The 23741-nt window shown below is 38.4% G+C and overlaps 1 protein-coding gene across 1 annotated transcript in view; it reads left to right on the top strand.

Moving 5' to 3' along the window:
- The first annotated feature begins 16337 nt into the window (after nucleotides 1-16337).
- The window catches only part of enpp1 (ectonucleotide pyrophosphatase/phosphodiesterase 1), a 38620-nt gene continuing 31216 nt past the window's right edge, over nucleotides 16338-23741 (top strand). The window contains exons 1-2 of the mRNA XM_034699643.1: nucleotides 16338-16892; nucleotides 21705-21777. Of these exons, the coding sequence (XP_034555534.1) occupies nucleotides 16761-16892; nucleotides 21705-21777 (205 nt within the window). The 5' untranslated portion in view covers nucleotides 16338-16760. The remainder of the gene's footprint in view (nucleotides 16893-21704; nucleotides 21778-23741) is intronic.

Here is a 23741-nt window from a genome sequence, read left to right as displayed (position 1 = left end):
ACTGAGGCTGTAGATCTTGTCGCAGCTGTTGCACTTTGGACCCCCGGCTATGACTCGTCGCTGCATTTCTTCCCCTGGTCTGTACTTTCCACATGTCCTGTCTCTATTCAGCTTTTATATTTAATAAAGGCAAAAATGGCCAGAAAATAACTTTAAGAAATAAAATCTGTGAAAATAACAGAAGTTTAAAACATGGCTGTAGTCTTAGTGATGTCATGCATTGGTTTAGGATTACAAATGAAACCCAACAACTGCCATATTGGAAATGCTATTTCCAGATGAGTATTGTTCAGTATGGAAACAAATGAATAGTAAGTAAGATTTATTTATAGAGCACCTCTCAAGAGCAGAGGTCACAAGGTGCTTTACAACAACAACAATAGAAAAACATTAAAAGGCAATACAGACAAAAACATGACATAAAAACAGACAGATTAAACAAAGGCAAGTCTAAACAGAGAGGTCATCAGCTGTTTTTTAATCATGTCAACAGTTCTCAGTTCCAGAGGGAGACTGTTCCAGAGTTTAGGACCAACAACCTGGAAAGTAGAGTCCCCTTTAGTTTTTAACCTGGCAGAGGCTAAGGGCCTAGCCCATTTAGGAGCTGAGGCAGGCTGTGAGCCTCCTGGCCAACAGCTACAATGTGCCCATCTTTTAGTCAATTCACCACACCCATGATTCTAAAAATGTATGTATAACTCTCAGTCTGAATGTAATCAAAATCAATTATTGAAAAAATCATCACCCTTGATTCAATGTGTAGGAATAAGAAATGAGCTATTCAGACCAAAACTGTTTTTTGTACCAGGCTGTAAACTTGTTTAATCCTGCTGTAAAAATGAGCATTTTAACCTGTGAACTAATGGGGTTTCCTTGGCTTTTGGAGCCCGCCTGAAATGGACAGTAAAGAAACAGCAGTTTTTTTGCACTTCCCCATTGGCTTCATTTCTTTAACATCAAAGGTTGCTGTTTGAAAGTTATGCAAGCACCTCCAGATATTCATAATTCCGTTCGTGAAACATGTTCTGTCTTAAATGCCCATTCACAAAACTCTACTTCCTTTAGAAATGATACACAGGGATTATGAAACCATCCAGCTGAAAGTAACTGTAGCATGTGAACATGTACAAACACACACACACATGCTGCAAACATACAGTACACAAACACATACATACATCTAGCATGTTAGCTGCACGTTAACTCTTGCATTGTAGGCAGAGCTTGAGGTATATGAGGCTGACATAACTGAGGAACATATTACATAATGTCATGATAAGAGGACATCATTAAGGAAAACACATAGGAGCCAAGCACCCCTAAGTCTGCGCCCTCGCCTCATCCCCACCAGCAAAGCATCATGGGAGGGTTTGCCCTTCAGTTGCTTACATGTCATTATGAGGTTCAGCGTGGCCTGAGGCTTCCCGCTGACATTCAATTTAAGTCTCTCATTTTCTCGTCATTTGCTCTGCATTGGTGGCTCTGCTGCTGCTCCTGCTGTCATTTGCTAATTGCTCTAAACATTCCTCCAATTAAAGGTGAATCTGTTTGTTGGCCCTTGACACCTCGGTGACTGAATGCACCTGTGCTGCTATTTAGGATGAGAGAAAGGCAGACAGTCAGGTCATGGAGATTTTTTTTCAGAGTTGTTTCCCTGAACCGTGTCACTCTGAGTCCGATCCAAAATCATTCTGCATAGCATTAGCTAATTACAGAATTGATTGCTTTCTCTGAGAGGTTACAGATATCTTATACCTAAAGTTATTAAACACTGTAACATGATCTGTACAGCAGGAATTCTATCTCTTCTGCTATCGCTGAAACTGTTGTGAGCAGTGACATAAAATATTAAATAGTACGTTTTATATACTTTATATTGCCATGTAATTATTTTTTTATGTTCTTCTGTCTGCTGAAAAAATACATCTAAATCTAAAATGCATTTTGTATTAAGAGTAATGTTACATGTTTGGCAGTCAGGTTGAACAAGTGTACTTAATATTTTCATCAATGTGAATGGAATGATGTCAGCAGACTTATTATTGGTTAAACAAATGTTGATTCCACATGTGGGATCTTCACAAAAAATGTTGGGTCTATTTTCTTCAAAATGTGGGACGTGTCAAACGGAGTGCCATGAACATTTGTACAGACACTCAAGGTCCCAAGAGGATAACGGCCATCAATAGGTCAAAATTGTTTCCACATTTTATTAAATTTAAGATTTTCTTTCACACAACTGAAACCATGGTTGGTGTCAGTATCTTAGTACATTTGACAATTCTACACTTCACTCCTTAAAGTGGACATTGTTTAACAACAGTTTGTTCAGCTGCAGAGAGTCAATGAAAAATGTGACCAACTTAAAGTAAAATAACACAAGAGGCTATATAGATATAATGAATTTCATTATCAATTAATCAGCTGATTTATTTGAGAGTTAGTTGTTTTGGAAAATCCAACCCTGGGTTGCACCACCTATGCATTATTATAATGTAGTCTAGATTTCAAAATCCTATTATTAGTCCATAAAGCACTCAATGGTTCAACTACCCAGTACATCTCTGACTTGCTCACAGCGTCTAACCCGACCAGGATTCTTAGGTCACGAGGTGGAAGTCTTTTAAATGTACCCAGAGTCAAATCAAGGTCCGGTGATGGTGCCTTCAGTTACTGTGGTCCATCTTTTTGGAGCAAACTGCCTGCTGATCTCAGGTCCATAACAACTGTCTCAACTTTTAAAAAAAAGACTGAAAACATATTTATTTTCTCAAGCATATGAATGATTCAGACTGAATGCATGTGCAGCAACAATTACTGTTTGTCTGATTGCTGTGTCTGATGTATGTTGGGTTTATCTATTGTTTTTCTGTTTTTATTTATTCTATTTGGAAAAATGTTTTTATGTTTTTAATTCTCCATGTAAAGCACATTGAACTTACGTGTAATGAAACGTGCTTTAGAAATAAAATTGCTATTGCTATTGCTATCGATTAAATGTAGCTTCTAATTCAGGATGGAGGTTGAGCACTACTCACATTTAAATGGTATCACCACCTAAAAAAGTTCCAACTTAAGCATATGTTTCTTCTTGAATCCTGCACCTAGCTCAAAGTAGGGGCAAAGCCCTCTGTAAAACCCTGATTTTTAAATATGGGATAACTTTGAGGATGAGGAGAAGCAGATGATTTTAGCAGCTGTATGGATCTGCAGTCCATTCTCTGCTCTCTCTCTAAGAAATATGTAATGACACTGATTACTAACCCCACCTTCGTTTTCTACATGCAGAGATAATTTCATCAGTAACATTAATACCATTGTGGTTGACAGTTTCACCACTCCATGCCAATCTTTTTATTTCATATTAGCTTCAGATTAAGGGTATTTGCTTTAGTTAGTGAGCTTAATACAAATCTGTTGACATTTACAAATGATCACAAATTTTGCAGCCACCAGTCCAACAGTTCAATACCGGAGCACTATAATGCAAGTTAATCGTCACATAAGACCAAGCAGACAGTCCTAATGACTATGTCTCTAGATGTATATTTAAAGGTAAAAGACCCTCCAAAATATTGTTGCTCTAGTTGCTTGCTGTTCAACCTTCCCCCGTTTTAAGAGAAAGCTTGTTAAGAATACTGTAAACTTCTCACAGTCCTTCTCAGTCTCTGTCCTTCCTAACACATCGTCCTCACTCTGCCTCTCCACATCCTCTCTAATGAACACTGTCACATGTCACATTATTACATAACCGTTGTCTCTCTTTATGAATATTACACCCAGTGATTACCCCCCACTCCACCATCACCACCACCACCACCATCTTTTCTTCACATAAATCCACAATCAACATTGACAGCGTGGCTCTCATTATACCTGAAGTGTGAAAGGTCACATATTCGATTGGAGTTATTGATTTAGCTCAAGATGGATGGCACAGAAAATACCAGGGACATATTTATAAATAATGGGCAATTGACAACACTTGGAGAATTGACTGGGCTAAAAATAAACTCATAATAATAATACAGTAAGTGAGGTACATCAATGTGTAATTACATACAAATGATAGATGGTAATGGTTTCACTTTTGATTTAGACAACCTATAAACATGCTGAGAAAAGTGAATCCATGACATCATCATCTTCATTTTTATTTCCCTTATTAATCTTTTTGCTGGTAAAGGATGGTTGAAAGCTGCTGCTATTGGTATTTTCTACCTTTGAAATTGGGTTCTGATTAAACTCAATTAAAACTAAAGAAGATTAAATGCACAATAAAAAAAAAAAGTGACAAGCTTTTACAGCATCTCAAAGGGTTCTTTGAGGTGGCACTGTTTGATTGGCCAGCCCTGCTGACATATTGATTGAAGTTAATCATTGGGAGAACTAACTCGGGGGTTCTTGCTGCAGTTTGGCATCTGGCTGAGTGACGTGCTCGACAAACGTTAATGAGACACTTAGCAGCTACTTAGATTTCCAGCTGAGCTTCATGTGGACTGGACATGATTCTGTCTGTGTGTGTCTGAGGGCTACGATGTTTATTTTACTTCAAATGTTTCTCAGACATTAAATGTTTAGAGGTTATCCCGAAAATGTTTAAGTAATAACAGCTAAGATTGAATAATTGATGACTGCACTTTTCTCAATCAGTAGGCTCAAAGAGTCTTTCTCCTTAGTGCTCCCTAAAAAGCTTAAACACAGAATCACTAAGGTTTGAATCAGTGATTCTCAATACAGTCAAACAGGTTTATTAGAAAGGCACAGCAGGGGCGTGTCCAGAGGGATGGCCAGGGGTGGAATTTGCCCCTTTAAACCCTGATTGGCCACCACAGGGGCCACCCCAAAATTATGACTGGACTAAACTATGATTGGATTTAGCATGGTCACCTTAGTGAAAAAGAAGTCTTGACACACCCCTGCGGCACAGACACCACACCTTTAACACGTGTATTGTTTATGAATTGCACTTGTTTGACTTTGACTTTGACACCAGTGTTGTTTTGGTATATCCTTGTTGAGCTGACTCAGGGGAAACTGGTCCTCAATTCAACCTTCAGACTCATTTTCTAAAAAGGGCTGTCATATTTATTGACCATGCAATGTCTTTTTAAGGCTCTAATATGGCCACGAAAGCTTTTACATTTCATGTTCTGATCTCCTTACACAGCATGTCTCAGGTTTTTTTCCTTGTAAAAATGTAGGGCAAGGATTACCCTTAATATTTTGCTTTTTATACATGTAATATTATAATCCTTTTGTAATTTTGGTACTTCTGTTGGCTTGGCACACAAACCCTCATCTTCTGTTATTTCAGTCTCTCTTTTTATGTCAAATATTTGATTACAGAGCATATGCTATTATTTGTGTTAATTTTGGGACAGTAAATACATTTTTTTTATAACCTGCCTTTTTGTATTGGGTTAATTAATTATATCATTGTTTATGTCAAATATCTATTATTGACAATGCTTGTCATGTTAGCAAAGTATTTTATTCCTTTCTATTTCCTTTGTCTTCATTACATTTTATAAGAAACTAACTTTGGATAAATCATCCTGAACTTGAAAGACAAGACAGCCATATTTTTTTGTTGCAGCATTAACACTAGTGCATTACATGATATAGTGATCTCATTGTTTCAGCACAGTGCTGCATTTTAAGGAACAGTGTACAGTTAGCTGTTTCAGTGATGCTTTTTTCCTAACATTATGACGGACACTTTCAGTTCTCTTACAGACGTACTTTATACTTATTTTACCATCATCTTCTTCTTCCTCTTTTTATTTTATTTTTTTACTGTCAGCAAAAAGTGCTCACATTAAATAGGAGGAAGTGAGTGATTAGCATTATCATGATAAGGGATTGGCATCAGATAATCTCAAATGCCACCATGTGAAATATAAACAAATGATTTTCTGATCAAGTTTGTTGCAAACCCACTTTAGATATAATTTAAAACCACATATACTCTCATTAAATCTGAGTATAAATACTTTGTGTTTAGAGGCAGGATTTTTTTTTTCTGTGCTGACCTCTGTTCCCTCTCAATCTGGCTGTAAGCCTCTACTTCCATGTTATTTGCTAAGTCCCCAATGCACTGGTCATAAGGGAATGCGGGAGTTAGTCACACTTGTTGGCTTGATTGCTGTCTGTCATTGATTGCACTGCTGTCCTGTTCCCCCTCATTGCAAACCAGTTCAATTATGCTTTTTAAAATAGAATCACCAAATGTCCAGAAGCTGTATTAAAAATACAACATATATTTTACATTAAATCATTTGTATTTAAAGGCACTGTGAGGAGTTTTTTACCAGCTGAGAAACAGACTGAAACTGACACTGATGCCTCTTTATGACCTTCAAAAGCAAAGAAAACCTTAAAAAACAACACTGGTACCTTCTCTGTTGTCATTTATAATGCCTTAACCACTCAGAGGGGGTAGGTGTCAGACCACATGATTGACATTTGGCTTTATAAATATCTTTTTTAGGCTGTTTTCATGGCAAATAATCACATCGAGTGATACTTCTAGTTGTTAAAATACAGCAGCGTGAGGTTTTTGTTGAAAACACTACTTTTGCATATACAGAACAAGAGATAAGAGGTATCACTTTGTCCGCAATGGGGCGTCAAAATTGATATAAATCAAAAGTTCCTCATTGCAGCTTTAAATTCTGTGGCTATTCAGTAAAACTTTGACTTTGTGCTCAAGTACTCAATGCTCATCTACTGTTAAATACACATCTACTGTTAAGGCCATTGTCTTGAAGTGAAGGTGACGGTTTGGATTAGGTTGCCTTAAACAAGGGTCAGGTCTACAGGAGAGCAAACAAAAGGCTTCACTTTAGAAAGAACACCAATTTGGATGTTAAGTTGTAAAAAATAAGTTGTCCTTTATTCGTGATCAGAGTTGGCATTTAGCCCTGCCTGATAATGTTTGCAGCTGCAAACATGGATCAAGACATAAATGTGGGCACCTGTGTTTGTTATTATGTGTTTCATGCTATCACTGTCCACTACAGATGTGGTGTCTTGATGTTCACATTGCCCAAAGGTAAATTTCCCAAAAGATATCTTGGGAAGTGATAGCTGAAGTGACAGTGACTTCTTTTTGCAACAGAATAGGGCTTTGTTTTTTTCTGTCATTTTGAATTTAACATTAGTGTTGTTTGTAATAATGTAGACATAAAAAAGCAGAAAAGCCTAAGTTTTTATCAAACTTTTAACATAAATGCTAATTGTAAAATGATTAGCAAAACCTTAAACGTACGATACATTTGGGGTTGTCATTTCATTTAATTTCTTGATCAAACTGCTGAGACATCTGTATCATGTAACAACGACCATGAAGAAAAGAGAATTTGTGAATTTGTCAAGATAGATCACAGACAACTTGAGCAAGAGAATAGAGCTTTTGAAGATTTGAAGTAATTTGTGGATCTTTATGGATATAATGTTTCAAGATGAAATCTTTTACTGGACTTAACAGACCCTTTCCTTTGAGGCTTGGACAACAGAGCTTGATTAACTGTGCCCACAGCTAGACTTGAATTTTACAAACCATGTCTTACTTACAAAAGTGAAGTCCCTTTAATGTCTGGATGCATCAGGAAGACAGGCAGAACATTTGACCATTATAAAATCAAGAGCGCTTGCTAGTCCTCAGTTCTTTTCAGCCAAGCTACAATAATCATCGGTATTTAGCAAACTACTTGCAGCAGTTACTAAGCTAGCAATTATTACTGTGAGCTAGGAGTTTTACCAATTTGCTATCACGTCGTATAACACTGTCCGAGAGTAAAGTTGGGAAGTGGCTGAAGGTTCAAACAGTTAGCTAGTGTTGTGTCTTAACAGCCCGTGATGTGCAGATTCAGAATGAACTTCGTGACACTAGCTCGCTAGTGGACAACTGGGCCAGGTTAAGTTGCCTGTCCTCTGTCTCCACACATATGGACATCTTAATACCAGTACAACATTGTTATTTTGGACTCCAACTCTGAAGACCTTGTTTTGAACATGTCAAAGACATCAACTGCTGTCAATCACATTTATTGGCAAGGTGAAGGTGATCTTCTTATAGACGTTCCTGAAGCCTCCTGGAGCCATTCTACAAATTCTTGAAACCTCTTGAAGTTATTTCAAACAACACAGACTATCAACAACAACATATACTTTATCTTATGTGGTTAAATATCAGATACTTTACTAGCTAACCTTATCATTAGCTGGCTAGCTGTTATCTTAACTGTATGCATTATCTATTACCTTTAAAACGGTCAGAGGGTGGAGATAGCCAGGATGTGGTTGAATGCTAACATGAGCTTTGTCAAATGTTAGCTAACGAACTATCAAACTTGTTGTTTTAATCTAAAATATAGCCCAATGTCTTTCTAGTTTTTATTTGTCATTTAGCCTATCAATGAGAAAACTGAAATATACAATATAAAGATGGTACAAGTAGGGTTGCCAACTGCTATCCCGCATATTGGGCTAAATTGGTTTGTTTCATATGGGATCTCAATTGTCCCGTATATTGACTATTAACTCTTGTAAATACAGCAGACTGCACTCTACAGATCCTAGATCAGATAAAACAGCAGTGGCAGATCATGTGCCAATCATACCACCCGTCATCCAATCGCAGGCCCCCTCGCGCATCAGTTCAAGTCCTGCAAAAAAGTGTGGGGAGAATTTTCTCTCTGATGGCCATTAAATGGTCAGACTCAATAAACAGATGCAGCACAGAGCTGATCAAAAATGAACTTTAAATATCTGTAAACTGTGACTTGTCATGTAGGGACTTCTCTCTGGCTGTGCAAAAGGACAAAAGACTGCTTGAGTCAGTCAAAAGCAGCAAAAAGTATCCATGGAAAAAGTACATTTGGTGAGTCATACTCCTCTTTTGCATTTCATTTTTCTTTTGCCTGTTTTTTCATGTAAAGAGCCAAATTGGGTTTCTTTGATGTTTATTCATATCAGGTTACATAATGATACAGTATGGGTTAAAGGGAATATACACTGAATTCACATCATTCTCACACCACCATGGCACCATGCACTTGGCCCTTATTTAGTAGTGAGAAAGTTGGCAACCCTAGGTACAAATGATATCTGCTAAACATCAGCTTATATTGTCATTGTGAGCATATAGCGTGCTGACATTAGTATGTAGCTAAAAGCATCTGACCTATTTCAAGTTAAACAAAACTCTTAAAAAAACAAAACAAGGTATTTTGCTTGATACTAAAATCTGGGACAAACTTATACAGGACGCCTCTGATGAATTCCCATAGAATAAAATGAGATAACTTTCACAGCTTTTAACTGCAAGATACCACCTCAGAACATTCACAGCATTGTTAGCAAAAATAAAACTTAGGAAGTGTCATCATGAAGGTGTAAACTTCCTCCAGCTCTCACTCCCCTATTATCTCTTTGAACTGGCTGATGTTTGCATCAATACGTTTTTTTGAGGGCATTACTCTCCTATTGTAAAACAAGTCGGAATTATAAAATGTTTCCAGATGCAACATGTGTAAACCAGAATTTGCACATGTCAAAACATGTAAGTCTAAGTGTCACTGTCACTTTTTGTCAATTATTATATCAAGAGCTCAAAATGGAGGGGGGAATCCACATACACAAAGTCAGTGGGTGGGCACTGCAGTACTTTTTATGTCCCTGTTGTGGGTGAGTGTATTTTAAAAGCTTTGAAAGGGGGCTCATTATTTCAGGACAGCAACAACAGCAGGCAGCAGACCAAAGACACTCAGCTCTGCTCTTAATCCTGGTTGACAGGTAGTCAGTGACAGATATGTCCAAGACAAGACAGAGACAGAGGCTTTCAATACAATGTGCTGAGGATTGCGTCCTGTTGAGTGAATATTTTATGGCAGATTTACAAGCGCCTACAGTAAATCTCATGGGAAAGATGTGCCTGCAACTGTCATCTGATGAATTCTTTAAGCACACCTACAGCTGCTCTCCCCCTATGGGTTATTCATAAGTCACAGCTCGGCCAAGGTTCAGGCCACTGCACATCCCTTCAAGTGTTTCAGCGGGCTTCGAATTGTTCCAGCAGTGTTGTCTAATTGATTTTAGAACTGATTCAGAAGGCAGAGTCTGTAAAACTGATAAAAATCACATCACTTGTTGCTGAGAAAAAAAGGTCAATCTCTAAGAACTCTGCACATGGGGTTGCTTTTAAAATAAGTTGTGCAACAGAAATAAATGTGTGTTTTTCGCATGTATTAGATCAATGATGGAACCAGTTTGGACCATGGAGTTAATAATTTAACAAATGGAGGAGTTCAATAGAGAGTGTGAAGTCAAGAATAGCAAAAAAATAAACATGCAGTCAATTAAACATGCACTACTGTGTGAGAGTGCATTACATATGCAAATGCTTCTTAAGACATGTACAGCTGGCCCATTGTTTTAACACATTGTGTAGCTAGCATTGTTGAAACACACTTAGCTTAAAGCCCAGCATGTAATTTCTGCTTCTAGTGACCTCTCATTCAAAAACAATGACAAAAGACAGTTTGATTGTCAAGCAGCGATGTCAAGATCAATGTAGTGTTTGTTGTTGTCATCCTCAGGGAAATATCGTCACAGAAGAGGAAATGTTTTAAAAATTGCGTCTTATGTTTAACCAGGTTTATGGAACTTCATTTCTTCCTTTTTTATTGCCTGAAACAATGGATGTCTCCAATGTTTCAACAGAAGGGCGGGTGACAAAATGAAATTTGGTTAACTTGAATATATTTCCAAGATTACAGAAATGTATTTACTTTCCAACAAAACATAGAACATACATTGTTAAATCAAAACTATGTATTTTGGGATGTTATATGCCATACCCAAGCGGCAACCTCTGGTCTAAAAATATGAGTCCAATGCGGAAGTGCTAAAAACTGCAGTTCATAGAGGATCCGCTTGAGGCTGGCTAAGGAAGTACCGGAAACCACATACACACCAATTCAAAAAAGACATAAACATTTTTACAGCCTGGTACAAAAGACGAGTTTAGTCTGGATAGCTCATTTCTCGATCGGCACACATTGTACAGGGGTGAATTTTTTTCTAACGCAACAATTTCGAAGATATTGAGATTATGAGTCTTCCAATGAGAGGCACAGCTGACTTGACTGACAGGTGGGAACACTGTAGCTGTTGGCTAGGAGGCTCAAAGCCCGCCTCTTTACGTCACAATCACTCGACAGCAGCAATATGGCTGCCACTGCCGATTGGCCTCAAAACAGCTCTACATAAACAGATGTGTGGCGTCACGGATACTACGTCCATATTTTATACAGTCTATGGTCATACCTTTACATTTTATTGGAGGTCATAATTTGCTTTGATGCTGGGGTGATTCAAAGAAAATGTGTGAAAAAAAAAAGTGGACGATTTCCAACCGGAGAAAGTGCATTATTAATATTTTACTTAATGTAAGCATGGTAAATTAGCTTTCATGAATGAATGGAACAAGCAGTTGAACAGTGCGAAATGTATGCACTGAATGTTCAACACATGTCATGCAAATGCTGTGGGGGGAAATATTCCTAGATGCTGAAAGGGGGCATTAAGAGTTCAAGTATATTTTCAAAGTTTGACAAATGTTTTAACATAATGTGAAGTGTATTTTTTTTCAGTTACTGAATATGCCTATTTAGTTTAATTTTCCAAATTGAGAAGATCAGAATTGATTATTTTTGTAAACATGATTAAGAGTAGAATTCAAATGTACTTCTGTGAAGTGAAAAATACTCTGTTGCTTTGTGGTTGAAATAGAATATGATTTTTCGGGGCCATGGATCAGAGCTTGACCTAAAGAAATCAGGAAGAACATGCGATGAGGACAGTAAGTGTTACTTGTATAGGTCAACATTAAAAGGTCATACAGTTAGGTCCAGCTGGGTTGAGGACAGCTGTAGGGGGACAGTCTGCCGAGAGACATGCAGTTCACTGGGAGGGTCACACACCACACACACAGTCATTACAACAAGACCACAGAAACATTGACAAAAAAAACAACAACATAGAACTAGGTTTGTCTAAATACTTAGGCAATCACACGTATGAAAGCACACACACTCTCACAAACACACAAAGAGGAAATGTATTGATGCAAACTCACATTCAATGGCAGACACAAATAAACAAACAGGCAGTAAGAACAGCAAACCCTGGGCTGTTTATGAGAGCAGTACAAAGGCAGAGGTCAAAGGTCAGGGGTTCCAGCCACATGTGATTTACATTATCACACCACAGGGCAACAACTGGATCTGAAGGAAACCAGGACCTCACAGAGCTGAAATATGCCCATGTTAAAGCTGTCAGGGATCAGGAGCAGTATTCTGTCATATTAATAGCACTTCTTTTGGCTTTATAAAATGTATCTGTCACAGAGGAGTTCAAGTCTTACATCAACTGTGTTGCAACATCACCATCTTGTGGATACTTTTAGACCATCCTTTTAACTGTGATTAAAATAAGGAATTGAATACTTTAAGTATGTGTCATCACAACAAAATGTAACTGGCAGAATTGTTGAGGAATACATTATTTTTAAAGACCAGAAAGAAAGCAAATCTTAGAAATATTTACTGTTTATGCCAAGTTATGAAATTCAAAGTTATCCCTCTTGCTGCTATTTATCATGACAACTTGATGTTTAGATGACGGTTGCTAGTAAGACAGAGGATATCCAGGCCCAGGTTATTTTTTGGTGTGTTTTTTTTGAAAAAGCTCAACTATCATCATAAGTTCAGTGGGTTTGAAAGTTTGTTTATTGAATGGACAACGTGCCTTCATTTCCACCAATTGTGATATGTGAGGCCACTGATATATTGTGCTGGTGCAGCCAAGCAATCGATCCCTCAGGTATGTACAGTCCACAGCAGGGCAGATTATTATGTTGGTTTGAGGCCATAACACACAGCTTTGGAAAGTCCAATGACTTGTGTTAGTGTCCATTACATTTTCTTCCGCCGTTCCTCATCTACTCCTCCAATCATGTACAGCCCGCATTTGTTATCGGAGCAATCAATCAACCAATTTCATTGTCTATTTTGAATCATATAATTTATTAAAACTTAACTTCTGAGAAAAATGAACACTTGGACATAGATCAGCATGGCAAAGACATTCCATTTGCGAAAAATTACTTTGAGACATATTTTAATTTCATAGTTTGACCAATGTTCTGTCTGTTGATATGAGGGAAGCAGGAATCATGACATATAAGGCAGACAGTCCACAGAGGGAGCTCTAAATCTTTTGGCTTCTCAACAGTAACGTATATCCTAACATCTAGGGTTTGGAAGCATTCAAGGAATATCAATGTTAAACTGTCAGATTTTTGTTGACAAAGCTGTTAACATTTTTTTTACTAGGCCAAAGTTCAAGGGATAATCAAAAACTTAAAAACCAAACCAGCAGGATAGGGAAAGTTAATTGGCGACTATGCCAAACACATGTTTAGGTCTGTCTATTGGTTACACTTTCTCATATGGGAGGATTTTACAATTTTCTTTGTTCTAGAGACAAAACATTCTCTAAAGAGGGGGGAAAAAACTTTTGTATGTTGATCAGACTAAACAAGCTTACACAAGACGTTTCCTTCACTGTAGCAAATTAAAAGCAGTCTTGTTTGTGTTTTCTGTCAGTTTTTGGACCAATCAGAATCGAAAGACATTTAACAAAATGTGGTTTTTAGCTTCTGCTGGAGAGTTACATTACAATTAATATTGTGGTGTGACTCTGGGCGGGACAGGTTGACTCACCTGGTCGCAGGTGTGCCAGTTTGCAGGCAGGAGAGACTCTAGTAATGCAGTTCTGCACTCTTTTTTTGGATAGAAAGGGTGTCGTGCTTAGCTGTTGAAGGCTGCCGGAGACAATTGTAAAGATTGTTAGAGAAAGGGGTTAGTTGGGCCTGTGCTGGGAGGGGAGGCTGGAGTGCTGCAGCCGCCATTGCTCAATCATTTAGGCTCTGGTTGACGTCTCAAGAGGTCATTGTAAAAGTTAAAATAGACTCATCTTTTATTGAGTCTATTTTAACTTTTACAATGACCTCTTGTTTGGTAACTTCAGCACTTCTAACAAAAACAGGTTGGGTTATATTGTCAAAGTCTGCCGAAAGATCGTTGGCACTAATCTTAATGATCTTGGCCATCTTTACCAAGTGAGAGCCACTCAGAAGGCAAAGGCCATCCTTGAAGACCCTCACCAACCCCTTTATTCAGAGTTTAGACTCTTCCCAAGAGGGAGGAGGTTCACATATACTAGGAGGGCCAGATCAAACTGATATCTAAGATCATTTGTGCCCTCAGTTGTTGGGTTGTTAAACAAACTGTGGGACATTGCCATTCTACATCGGACTGTGGTACCTTTGGTCTAATGTGCAGGAAAGATGATGTCATCCACAGGAATTATATGGATATGTATTAAATGAATGTGTCAACTTGTGTTTGTTATTATGTGTATTGCTTGTGTGTATAAGATGTGTGTAGGACTGCTGTTGCGAACCAAATTGCCCCTTGGGGACTATAAAGATTTTCTAATCTAATCTAATCAAGCCAAGACCTGACTGTGTGTGGGGTGGGGGCTCTGCGGGGACTCAGACCTTACCTGTGGTACAGCCTGGGATTTGTGGTTTATCTCAGGCTGTGTATAGTTTGTGTATAGTTTGCGGTTCCTCCAGTAGAGTGTGACAGTGTGCCATGTTTAGTGTGTCTCCAGCTCAACTGTGTGTGGTGGATAGTCATGCAGGGCCTTTAGGTGCCTTGAAGGCATGGCCACGCTGAATGGAGACAAAAGTTTGAAACTGTTACAAGGTGTGCTCCAAGGTTGCCTGACAGCTGCTCAGAGGCAGAGCAAAGGCTGTCACAAAGGTCAACTCCCCAAGAACTAACTGACACTTTTCACACTTTCATTGCAGATTAGATACAATTGAGGCCGAAAATTAATAGGATATATACAGGCGAGTGGATTTCGGTCACATTAGGACAAAACATACACACTATTTCCTTGTTTTCTTTGTTTATCCATGTTAAAACGGCAGTTGGTTGCATAAGTTGGCTGTTTCTGATTTATTTGAGTAGTGTGAATCACCATTAAGTCAATTTATCAGCAACAGTGCATGCTGTGAACGTATCCCATTAGCTATGTTATTGATTCTGTATTAATATGTAAAAAGCAAGACTATTTAGAGTCTCTAGTGATTCACTTTAGGCCTAGTTGTCTAAAAATGTGTATGAGGGTCATTGACAAATAAGCCCAGAATGGTCATAATGCATATTTTTGTGTCTGGAATAATGTGTTCTAACAATGCTTGTACGTAAACTGCTTTTTTAAGTGTTTAAATTGTTGTTGTTTTTTTACCCTTTTCTTAACTTGAACACCCAAAAAATACCAGGTGGCGCAACCAGATATTTGTCCAAACATATGTACTTACCTATCATTTATTCTAACTGAAAGTTTTAGGAAGTATCCCTTAAAGTGGTTACAGTGCTTTACACATTTTTATTTTGTGAGTGTATTTTTTATTTACAATATATTAGGATTTTTGCATTCTATAGGCCAGGTATAAAATATGATTTTTACAGTTTTAGGTTGTACCACCTGACATGGTACCGTCCACCTATAAGTTGATAAAAGCTATTCTATTATTATTTAAGAGACATCTACAAACATTTTAACTCAGCCATGACAATTAGTAGGGTCCTCTGAATTATTTCACATGATGAAGTCCATTATAACTACTTACTTTCAAAATAAAAGGTCCATGAGTATAGTGGTGCCACCCTGACATTTGAGAACATGCAAATTGCCGGACAAAAGTTTTTAAATAACCTTAGGTGCCTTTAAACTATTGATATTTATGAAATTATATTTATTTCAAATCTATTATATGTAAAATCATGCCATGATGTTTTAATTTGAATTTATTATTATTAAAATACATTTTTTTAATAGTTTTTTTTAAGTCAGTTCACTTGCTCGGACGGTTGCGCCACCTGACATTTTCAGGGTTTGAGATACTTCAAAATAAAATAAATCTCAATATTCGAATGTACTAAAATTGTATTCAAAATAAGCAGGTTTTATAGAATCAATTGATGTATGTCTTAAAAAAAATAACTAATTATTTCAAAAGAAAATACTGGATCGGACACAAAAATATGCATGCCATGTCAATGACCCATGAGCTTTGATACAGATTGTTGCTTTGTGCTGGTATGTTTTATGTGAAGTGAAGTCAGCTGTACCACTCCAGTCTGAGCACAAGATGGCAGCAGAACCTCCGTCACTAAGCCGTAAAGTCACTGCTCATTAACTTTTCCTCCAGCTGTTTGTCTGCTGGTTTATTTTCCACAGTTAAACGAACAGACATGGCCAAATATTCAAGGCAAATGTCGAGCTGAAGCACAAGCTTATTCTTTTCATTTTTCAACATAGCCTGTCTGAAGCAGCCTCCTGAACAGACCTCGTTTGAAAATGAAAACTGAGCCAAAGTAGCGGTCAGCTGAGGTCTGCTCTGCTCTCCTTAATCAGCCTCTCAGCCTGCGGACTCCCTCTGATCAATCAGTGCTTAGTAAACTTGGATACGTCAAGAACTAAGGCGGTGCTACACTGCAGGAGCAGGGGGTCATACCCGGCCCACAGCACACACTACTCACCGTGGAGGTTCTTCTGTCTGCTGCTCAGTCCCGCCAGGAAAACACTGGCAGGAGGTTTCAGCGCTCGGCAGCATGGAGGTTACCAAAGGAGAGGACCGCTCTCCAGAGCAGGCTGCGTCTTTATTTGGGGCCTCAGAGGTGGAGAGTCAGAGGAGGAACAATGAACGGGGAAAGAAGAGGAATAACTGGAAAATCATATCTGGGGTACTGTTCCTACTTCTTAATCTCTGTCTGACTCTTAAACAGTGCTTTGGAGGCCAAACTGTATCATTTATTTTGAGGCTTTTGCAGTAATCCAGCTAATTAAAAGTCCTTTGATCAGCTGTATCACTTTGAAGCTAAGGCAACTGAGTGTTTCTGTACTTTTAACCAGAGTAGAAAAAATATGAATAGTGAACTTTTTTCCTTTAAAGCTCTATACAGTCACACAACAATGCCCTCTTTTTTCTGGTATCCATAGAATGCATCTAAGTGTTACTGTAGCACCACAAAAATGTGTAAATGAACTTGACTGTGCCCATAATGTCAGGTTAGACTTTATAGTGTCTATTAAATCTTAAGACTTTTAGCCAGCCTCTGTAAAAAATGACTATTATTTTAATTTTTCAAGCAGAGACAGTGGAATTATGGTTTCTCAAGTATGAGAATGTATTGCTTCTCTATGTCTAATATGGTCATGAACTGGATATAATTTGGATTAGAACTTGTGGTCAAACAAAAAAAGACAGTCCAAATGTCACCCTGGGTTTTAGTTTCGACGGGAAGCTTTTTAACCATTTTTGACACTTATGTAGTGAAAATAGTTTATAGATTTCTGATACATTACATTAACTGATGGTTGCTATCTTTGTGACAATGTTGCAATCAATCAAAAGGCAAGGTCATCACTCACCAGGAAACAAAAACCACAGCTTCAGGTTTTACATTTCAACACTGTTAACTGTAATTAATCCACAGCTGTCAAACAGCCGAGGATGCTTACTGCTGCCAGTGTTGAGAGTGGAAACAAAATGTTTTCACTCCGGTGCAAAGACACAGAGGCCAGGAGTGTCTCTGCAGGTGGAAAAGATGATCTACAGCTACAGCTACAGTGTGAAGCTGACTGGACCTCTCAGACCACAGTGCTGGGTGGGATCCAAAAGAGGAATGTTTCAGCTTGGAGTCTGGGGCAGCCACAAAGATAGACAGCAAGTGTTGAGTGTTTTACAGAGACTGATGTCCTGCAACAGACCCTTTTTTCAGATATTTATTCTGGATGTTTGACGGGTTGCGAGGGAGGGACACAGCCAAGGGACGAAGCGGTTTAGTTTTAGAAAACAATCACACATAGGCAGACCAATATACTTGAGGTGATGTCCTCGAATAGCTTGTCTTGTGTAACCAGCCATCCACAAGTCACATAAATCAAGTTTATTCTAAATGAAGAGCTACACATTTTTGCCTTCATGAGCTCTGAGCTCTGGAATGTTTGTTTAAAAGTCACAAAACAACAAATACTTGTTTAATTTTCTTTATCTAATAAGTGGTTGGGGTTCTTTGCATACACAGAATGGTTCCCATAAAACATGCCCTGCAAGTGTGTGTGTTATTTAAGATGTTATCAAGACCATGTGGAGTTAAGCTTAACACATCAGCTATAGTCCTTATGGGACATATCATATTTATATTCCCGTGACTGACACGGAACTTAAAGGGTAAACAAACAAACACTTCTGCTTTTAGATTCCAATGAACTGAAAAGTCGTTTTTATGTGAAATATAACTGCACACGTAATGCCTTTATCTATCTTATGACCCGAGTGAGGTTCTTCTTTGACATTAGAGACAATGATTTGTTTGTATTTCATTCTAATTCTGCTCCAGATATAGTGGAATGTTTTCAGAGAGAACATTAGCTTTTACTACAGACATCTAGAGAAACTGCTCAAACATTAAACTAAATACGGAAAACATTTGGGGCTTTACATTGCAACCAAAAACCACAGTTAACATCAAAAGAGCTGTAATAGAAAAATGTAGTAATGTATTGGATAACACTTTTATGTGGCTTTGGTTGAGGTTGCATCTAAAAGTTGGGGTATTTTTAATGCAAGAGGCATTTCATGTGAAAGTTTTACCCACAAATCTACCTGAGCACAATCATATAAACTGTGCAGATACAAAGTCATCTCACTGTATACACACCTTTCAGACTATTTACTAGCAAACTATTGCTAAAACCACATGAACCCATGTTTACTGCTGCTGTCTGCTTGGCACTGATTAGATACACATGTGAGACTATGTCTAGACAACAATAATACAGTCCCTCATATCATACATCAGCAACTGTACATCTGTTAGTAATTGTGATACTGGCACTTATTACTCTGCAGTGTAACTTATGTTCAATGTCTTGGGGCTGAAGGAAAAAAAACAAGGCCCTTTTTTTCAGACTAAGAGTCACAACAAAGACCTTTTTATCGCTTTTGTTGTCTTGTGGATTTCACTGTGCTGCCCTGTGCCATCATCAGTAATCAGATCTCTACCTTGTAAACAACAGACAGGAAAGTGAAGGTGGTGTTGTTTTTCAGGGTCAGACAGGTAGGTTTTCCACCAGACAGGCAGTTTATTCGAACAACCCACAAAAAACACGTCTTTCACAGGAGCCCGTCCAACCCAGGTCTCTCTTTTTTCTCTCTCTCTCTCCAGCTATAGCAGGGAAAAGTGCAACTAAGTGCACATACCCAGACAGCGTGCATGCATAGCAGTGTATTTTCATACCTAGGAATTCTTGTTCATGTTGATCACACTGAATGGATTACTTGTGGGTGATGATCACCATAATCCGCCTCCTTTGACTTTGAGTGCACAAACACAGCTATTAGAGTGAATGATGAAGTGCTGAGTCGGAGGATTGTGTTTGTGTTAAACAGTAAAATTGTTAGGAACCACATATTTGGCTCCTGTTTAAACGTCCTCATACAAGTAGGTGTTTTGCTGGATTTATGTAAAAAGATGTTCCTTCCTTTTGTGTCTCTTGATCATTAGAGAGAAGACTGTGTTTTGCTTGGTTAGGTAATATACCTGAAGGAAGTAGGGCCCAGTCTTGGTCTGTAGCTTTTAACGGAGGCTGTTAATATCGTGGTGAGTAAGCAGTGGTTTACAGCTCATTGGTCAGGCCCCAAAAAGTAGTCAGTTCAGTGGAAAAAAAAAAAAAGTACACTGCTTTGCCAGCCACTTCAATCATCAACCATGATACATTCATGGACATGTTGTACTACAGTAAAAGGTGGCAAAGATAACTATGTGAAGTATCTTACAAAGGTGTTTAAAACAGTAGGGATCTTTCTCCAGCTTTCAAATTGCACTTGACCTTGATAACCTCTCTAGACCCAGACTAGATGTCACAAGGCCCTTTAAATAAGCAGCTGTGATTCAACATCTGAATTCATACTTCTTCAAAACACCCCTCCAACCACAGACTCCTCTAGTCCTCCAGCAAACAGCCATTGCTGAGTCAAGCAGTAAATAAAGAAACATCTCGGCTTCCTCCTTTTGACTTTTCATTTACAGAAGGCCAAGATCAACATTTGGACACATGGAGCTGGTGGATGAGGAAAAGTGGATGTGACTAGGTTAAAATGGGCAGGGCCGAATAAATAAACAACAGGCAACCTCCGCTCAGCATTCAAGATATTTATCCCATATTATTTGTTGAGAGAGAGGCAAAAGCCTCCACCCAGGCTGCATGGTCCAGTCCTCTATGGGATGCAAAACTTTTTATATGTCCAACATATGTACCTGGGTATATTTCCAAAACTAAAAGCATATGATTAACTGAAGAAATCATTTTCATCAATATTGATTGTATGGGGGTGCTGGTGGCCTAACGGTCTAAGCACCCCACATACAGAGGTCATAGTCCTCGGCGCAGAGGTCGCCGATTCGATTCCCGGCCACGACCACTTGCTGCATGTCTTCCCCCACTCTACTCCCCACATTTCCTGTCTATCTACAGCTGTCCTATCAATAAAAAAGCCCCCCCCCCCCCCCCCCCCCCCAAACAAATATTGCTTGTATGTTAATAGGATCCATTCAAAAATGCAATGGATTACCCCTTGGTCTGTTCCCCAAAACAAGTCTGATTGAAATTGGGCGAGTAGGTTTTTCGGTAGTCCTGTTAACAAAAGGCATCAAACACTTAAACTTGCTGCGTTAAGAGATATTGAAGTCTCACAAAGAATAATTGTGAATGAGTGAAGAAAAGTAGACGGATGGACAGACATCACCCATATGTCTGAAGATTAATATTTAGCAGTCATATGGTCAAATATGTCATTGTATGAGTGAAAACGTTAACCTGTTTCGGTTGATTCAGACAACTATGCTGTCATCCTCTGGCCACCACCAACATCTGAATATCATCCGATTCATTCAACAGTCAACACATTTGATTGAAAAACAAAAACATGATCCATGTTGTGTCCCAGGAGGAGAAGTCTGAGGTTCACCAGTGTCTGTAAGATTCATCCCCTTGGGACCACGAATGATTTGGTGTCAGTTGAGCCACTAGTGGTTGAGATATTCCTGTCTGGAACACTGTGGTGGGTCGAACAGACATCATTGCCATCTTTAGAGGTGAAGCTGCTAGCATGGTTATAAAACATCACCGTGTTGTGGAGTTACAGGGAACTTTGTGTTGTACGGACTGAGGGGGGTGTTTATGATTCTGCAGAATGTCCTGATTTATGACTTCTCTCGATGAGCCAGAAGTCTGTTAGAGTATGTTTGTTTTATGGTTGCGAGGCATGTAGCTGACACTAGAGTGTGTCCAGAGTTACAGTAGAACAAGATTGAAATGTGATGCAAATTATTTCCATGGAGAACATAGTGTTTAGTCAATTCAGTCTGTGTAGCTTCACCCCTCATTTCTTTCACCTAAGGTACTCGTGACGCATCTTCTTCAGTCATGTTTTGTAACAGCTGCTGATTCTTAAGTCACAAAAAACCTGCATTTTCTTTTCTGGATTTCAGGTCCTGCTGCTGTGCTTACTGGTGGTTATCCTGGCTGTGGTGTTTTCTCGGAGGAAGAGCAGTGATGTCAAAGGTAGGCATATTATCTAACATTTCCACAACTTCCTCTTACCCATCATCACTCTGGTCAGCAGCTACAGGAAGTTGTTTTTTCCAACTGTGATTTTGAAGTACACCTGTGAGCTGTGGTTTCCTACCAACAGTTTAACAACAGTGCCCCATGGTTTAATGAGAGGTAACACATCTTGCTTATATCTGGTGGAATCCCAGTAACTTGAAAAGAAAGGTTGCAGAGTGCGAGGAAAAGAAGAAGTCTGCAAGCTGTCAAAAATGGATTACAGATTAAAATACCAGTGTAATACAGAGGGTGGACAGAGCACCAAAAATTACTCTACTCAGGTATAATATTTAGTTCTTTTATTTATTTATTTATTTCGACAGGGACAGTGTCTAGCCATTTAGCTGTACCAGAGTTAGCTTGGAGACAGAAACAATGCCTCTGTTAAAAACAAACAGTACATCGTACAAACAGCTACAGAATAATACATAACCACTAGGAATGCACGATATTATCGGCACATTATCGGTATTGGACCATATTGGCTTTAAAATGAACTATCGGATATCGGCAAACACGCTGATATCCGCGGATATAATTAACCGATAAAATAATGGTCTACTGCACACATGTTGGGCTCATGTTTGAAGTTAAATTTGAATTTAAGCAGCAGTCTGTCAGGTACATGTAGCTGACTAATTTAGGCACATTTACTGTCAAAGAGTATACCATTTTATTTAATTTGTGTTTAATTGCTGTACAGTGTCACTTTTCACATGTTCCCTGTGAACAGAGGTTAGGTTTACTTACTATGTCAAATGTGAAATTGGCCAAATGTGCCCTGGTTGTGGGTATTGTTATAATTGTCTCAGGGAGAGTGGAAAAAAATCCAATATCGTGCATCCCTGATAACCACTATACAGCAAAATGTCTACCTTAACATCAAAATGAACAGTACAATATTAAAATATTAAAATATTAAAAGCTAAGCGCACTAAACTATAAAAAAAACTACCCAATAATGCATAATCACTAAGAAGCACTTATCTGTCACAGTGAAGTAGAAGTAAAACTACCAGTCTGTTTTTCTGCTAAAGTAAAAGTAAAAAGTACTTAATCTGACATGAACTTTAAAATTCCAGTGAAGAGTTTTCAGTTTGTGTGGATTTTGGCACCCCCTGTGGGAAAAGTAATATTTTTGATTTCTTAGCTTATCTTGTCCTGTATATGCCTAATTAATGTTTTCTTATATAAAAACAAAATCACCATGCTTCCTTTTAGCATTCAAATTTGTTACTATGAAATTTGCTGTGGAAAATGTAAATAAGGCTTTTCTTCAGTGCTCTGTCAGATCATCTGGCCTGACACCTACCCCTCGCTGCAGTTACAGGTATTAAAGATTATTTTTAAAAAAAAGGTCGAACTTGGTGTTGATCGTCTTGTTTACTCTTGTTGGCCATATAAAGCAATAACTGTCTATTTCAGTCTGTTTGATGACCAGGGAAAAGCTCCTTACATAGGCTTTAATTACTGAGTCCTCACTTTTAACCTGGGGATGGTGAAGGGGCGGGGTTTGAAAAGTAGGATAAGACCCCCAAATTATTAAAAAAAAAGGCATAGATTACCATACTAATCTTTGTAGTAGACCTAACAGGAAGCCTTCAATGAGTGGAGTGATTTTGTTTATGCTCCACCTATCCAGATTTAAGTTACTGAATATTTTTGTAATGAGTAACAGCCAGCTGTGCACAGAGGCTAACAAAGTAGCTGAGCTTGCAAAACGGCTTTGGTGATGAAAATCAGGAAGCTCGCTGCCTACTTTGCTATTATGGTCTGATGGCTACGATAGTATGCAATGTTCCTCTGATGAGTTATCGATCCTGGACAGACAGATCTGTGCATACTTTAAGAACTATCTTGGTGTGATTTTTGCGCAAGCATGCTTGTTCTTCGTCTCAGCTACGTGTATGTTCACTTGA

Source organism: Notolabrus celidotus, chromosome 13 (genome assembly GCF_009762535.1).
Source record: "Notolabrus celidotus isolate fNotCel1 chromosome 13, fNotCel1.pri, whole genome shotgun sequence".
NCBI lineage: Eukaryota > Metazoa > Chordata > Actinopteri > Labriformes > Labridae > Notolabrus > Notolabrus celidotus.
The sequence above is the reverse complement of the archived record's forward strand: the minus strand, read 5'-3'. Positions and strand labels throughout refer to the sequence as shown.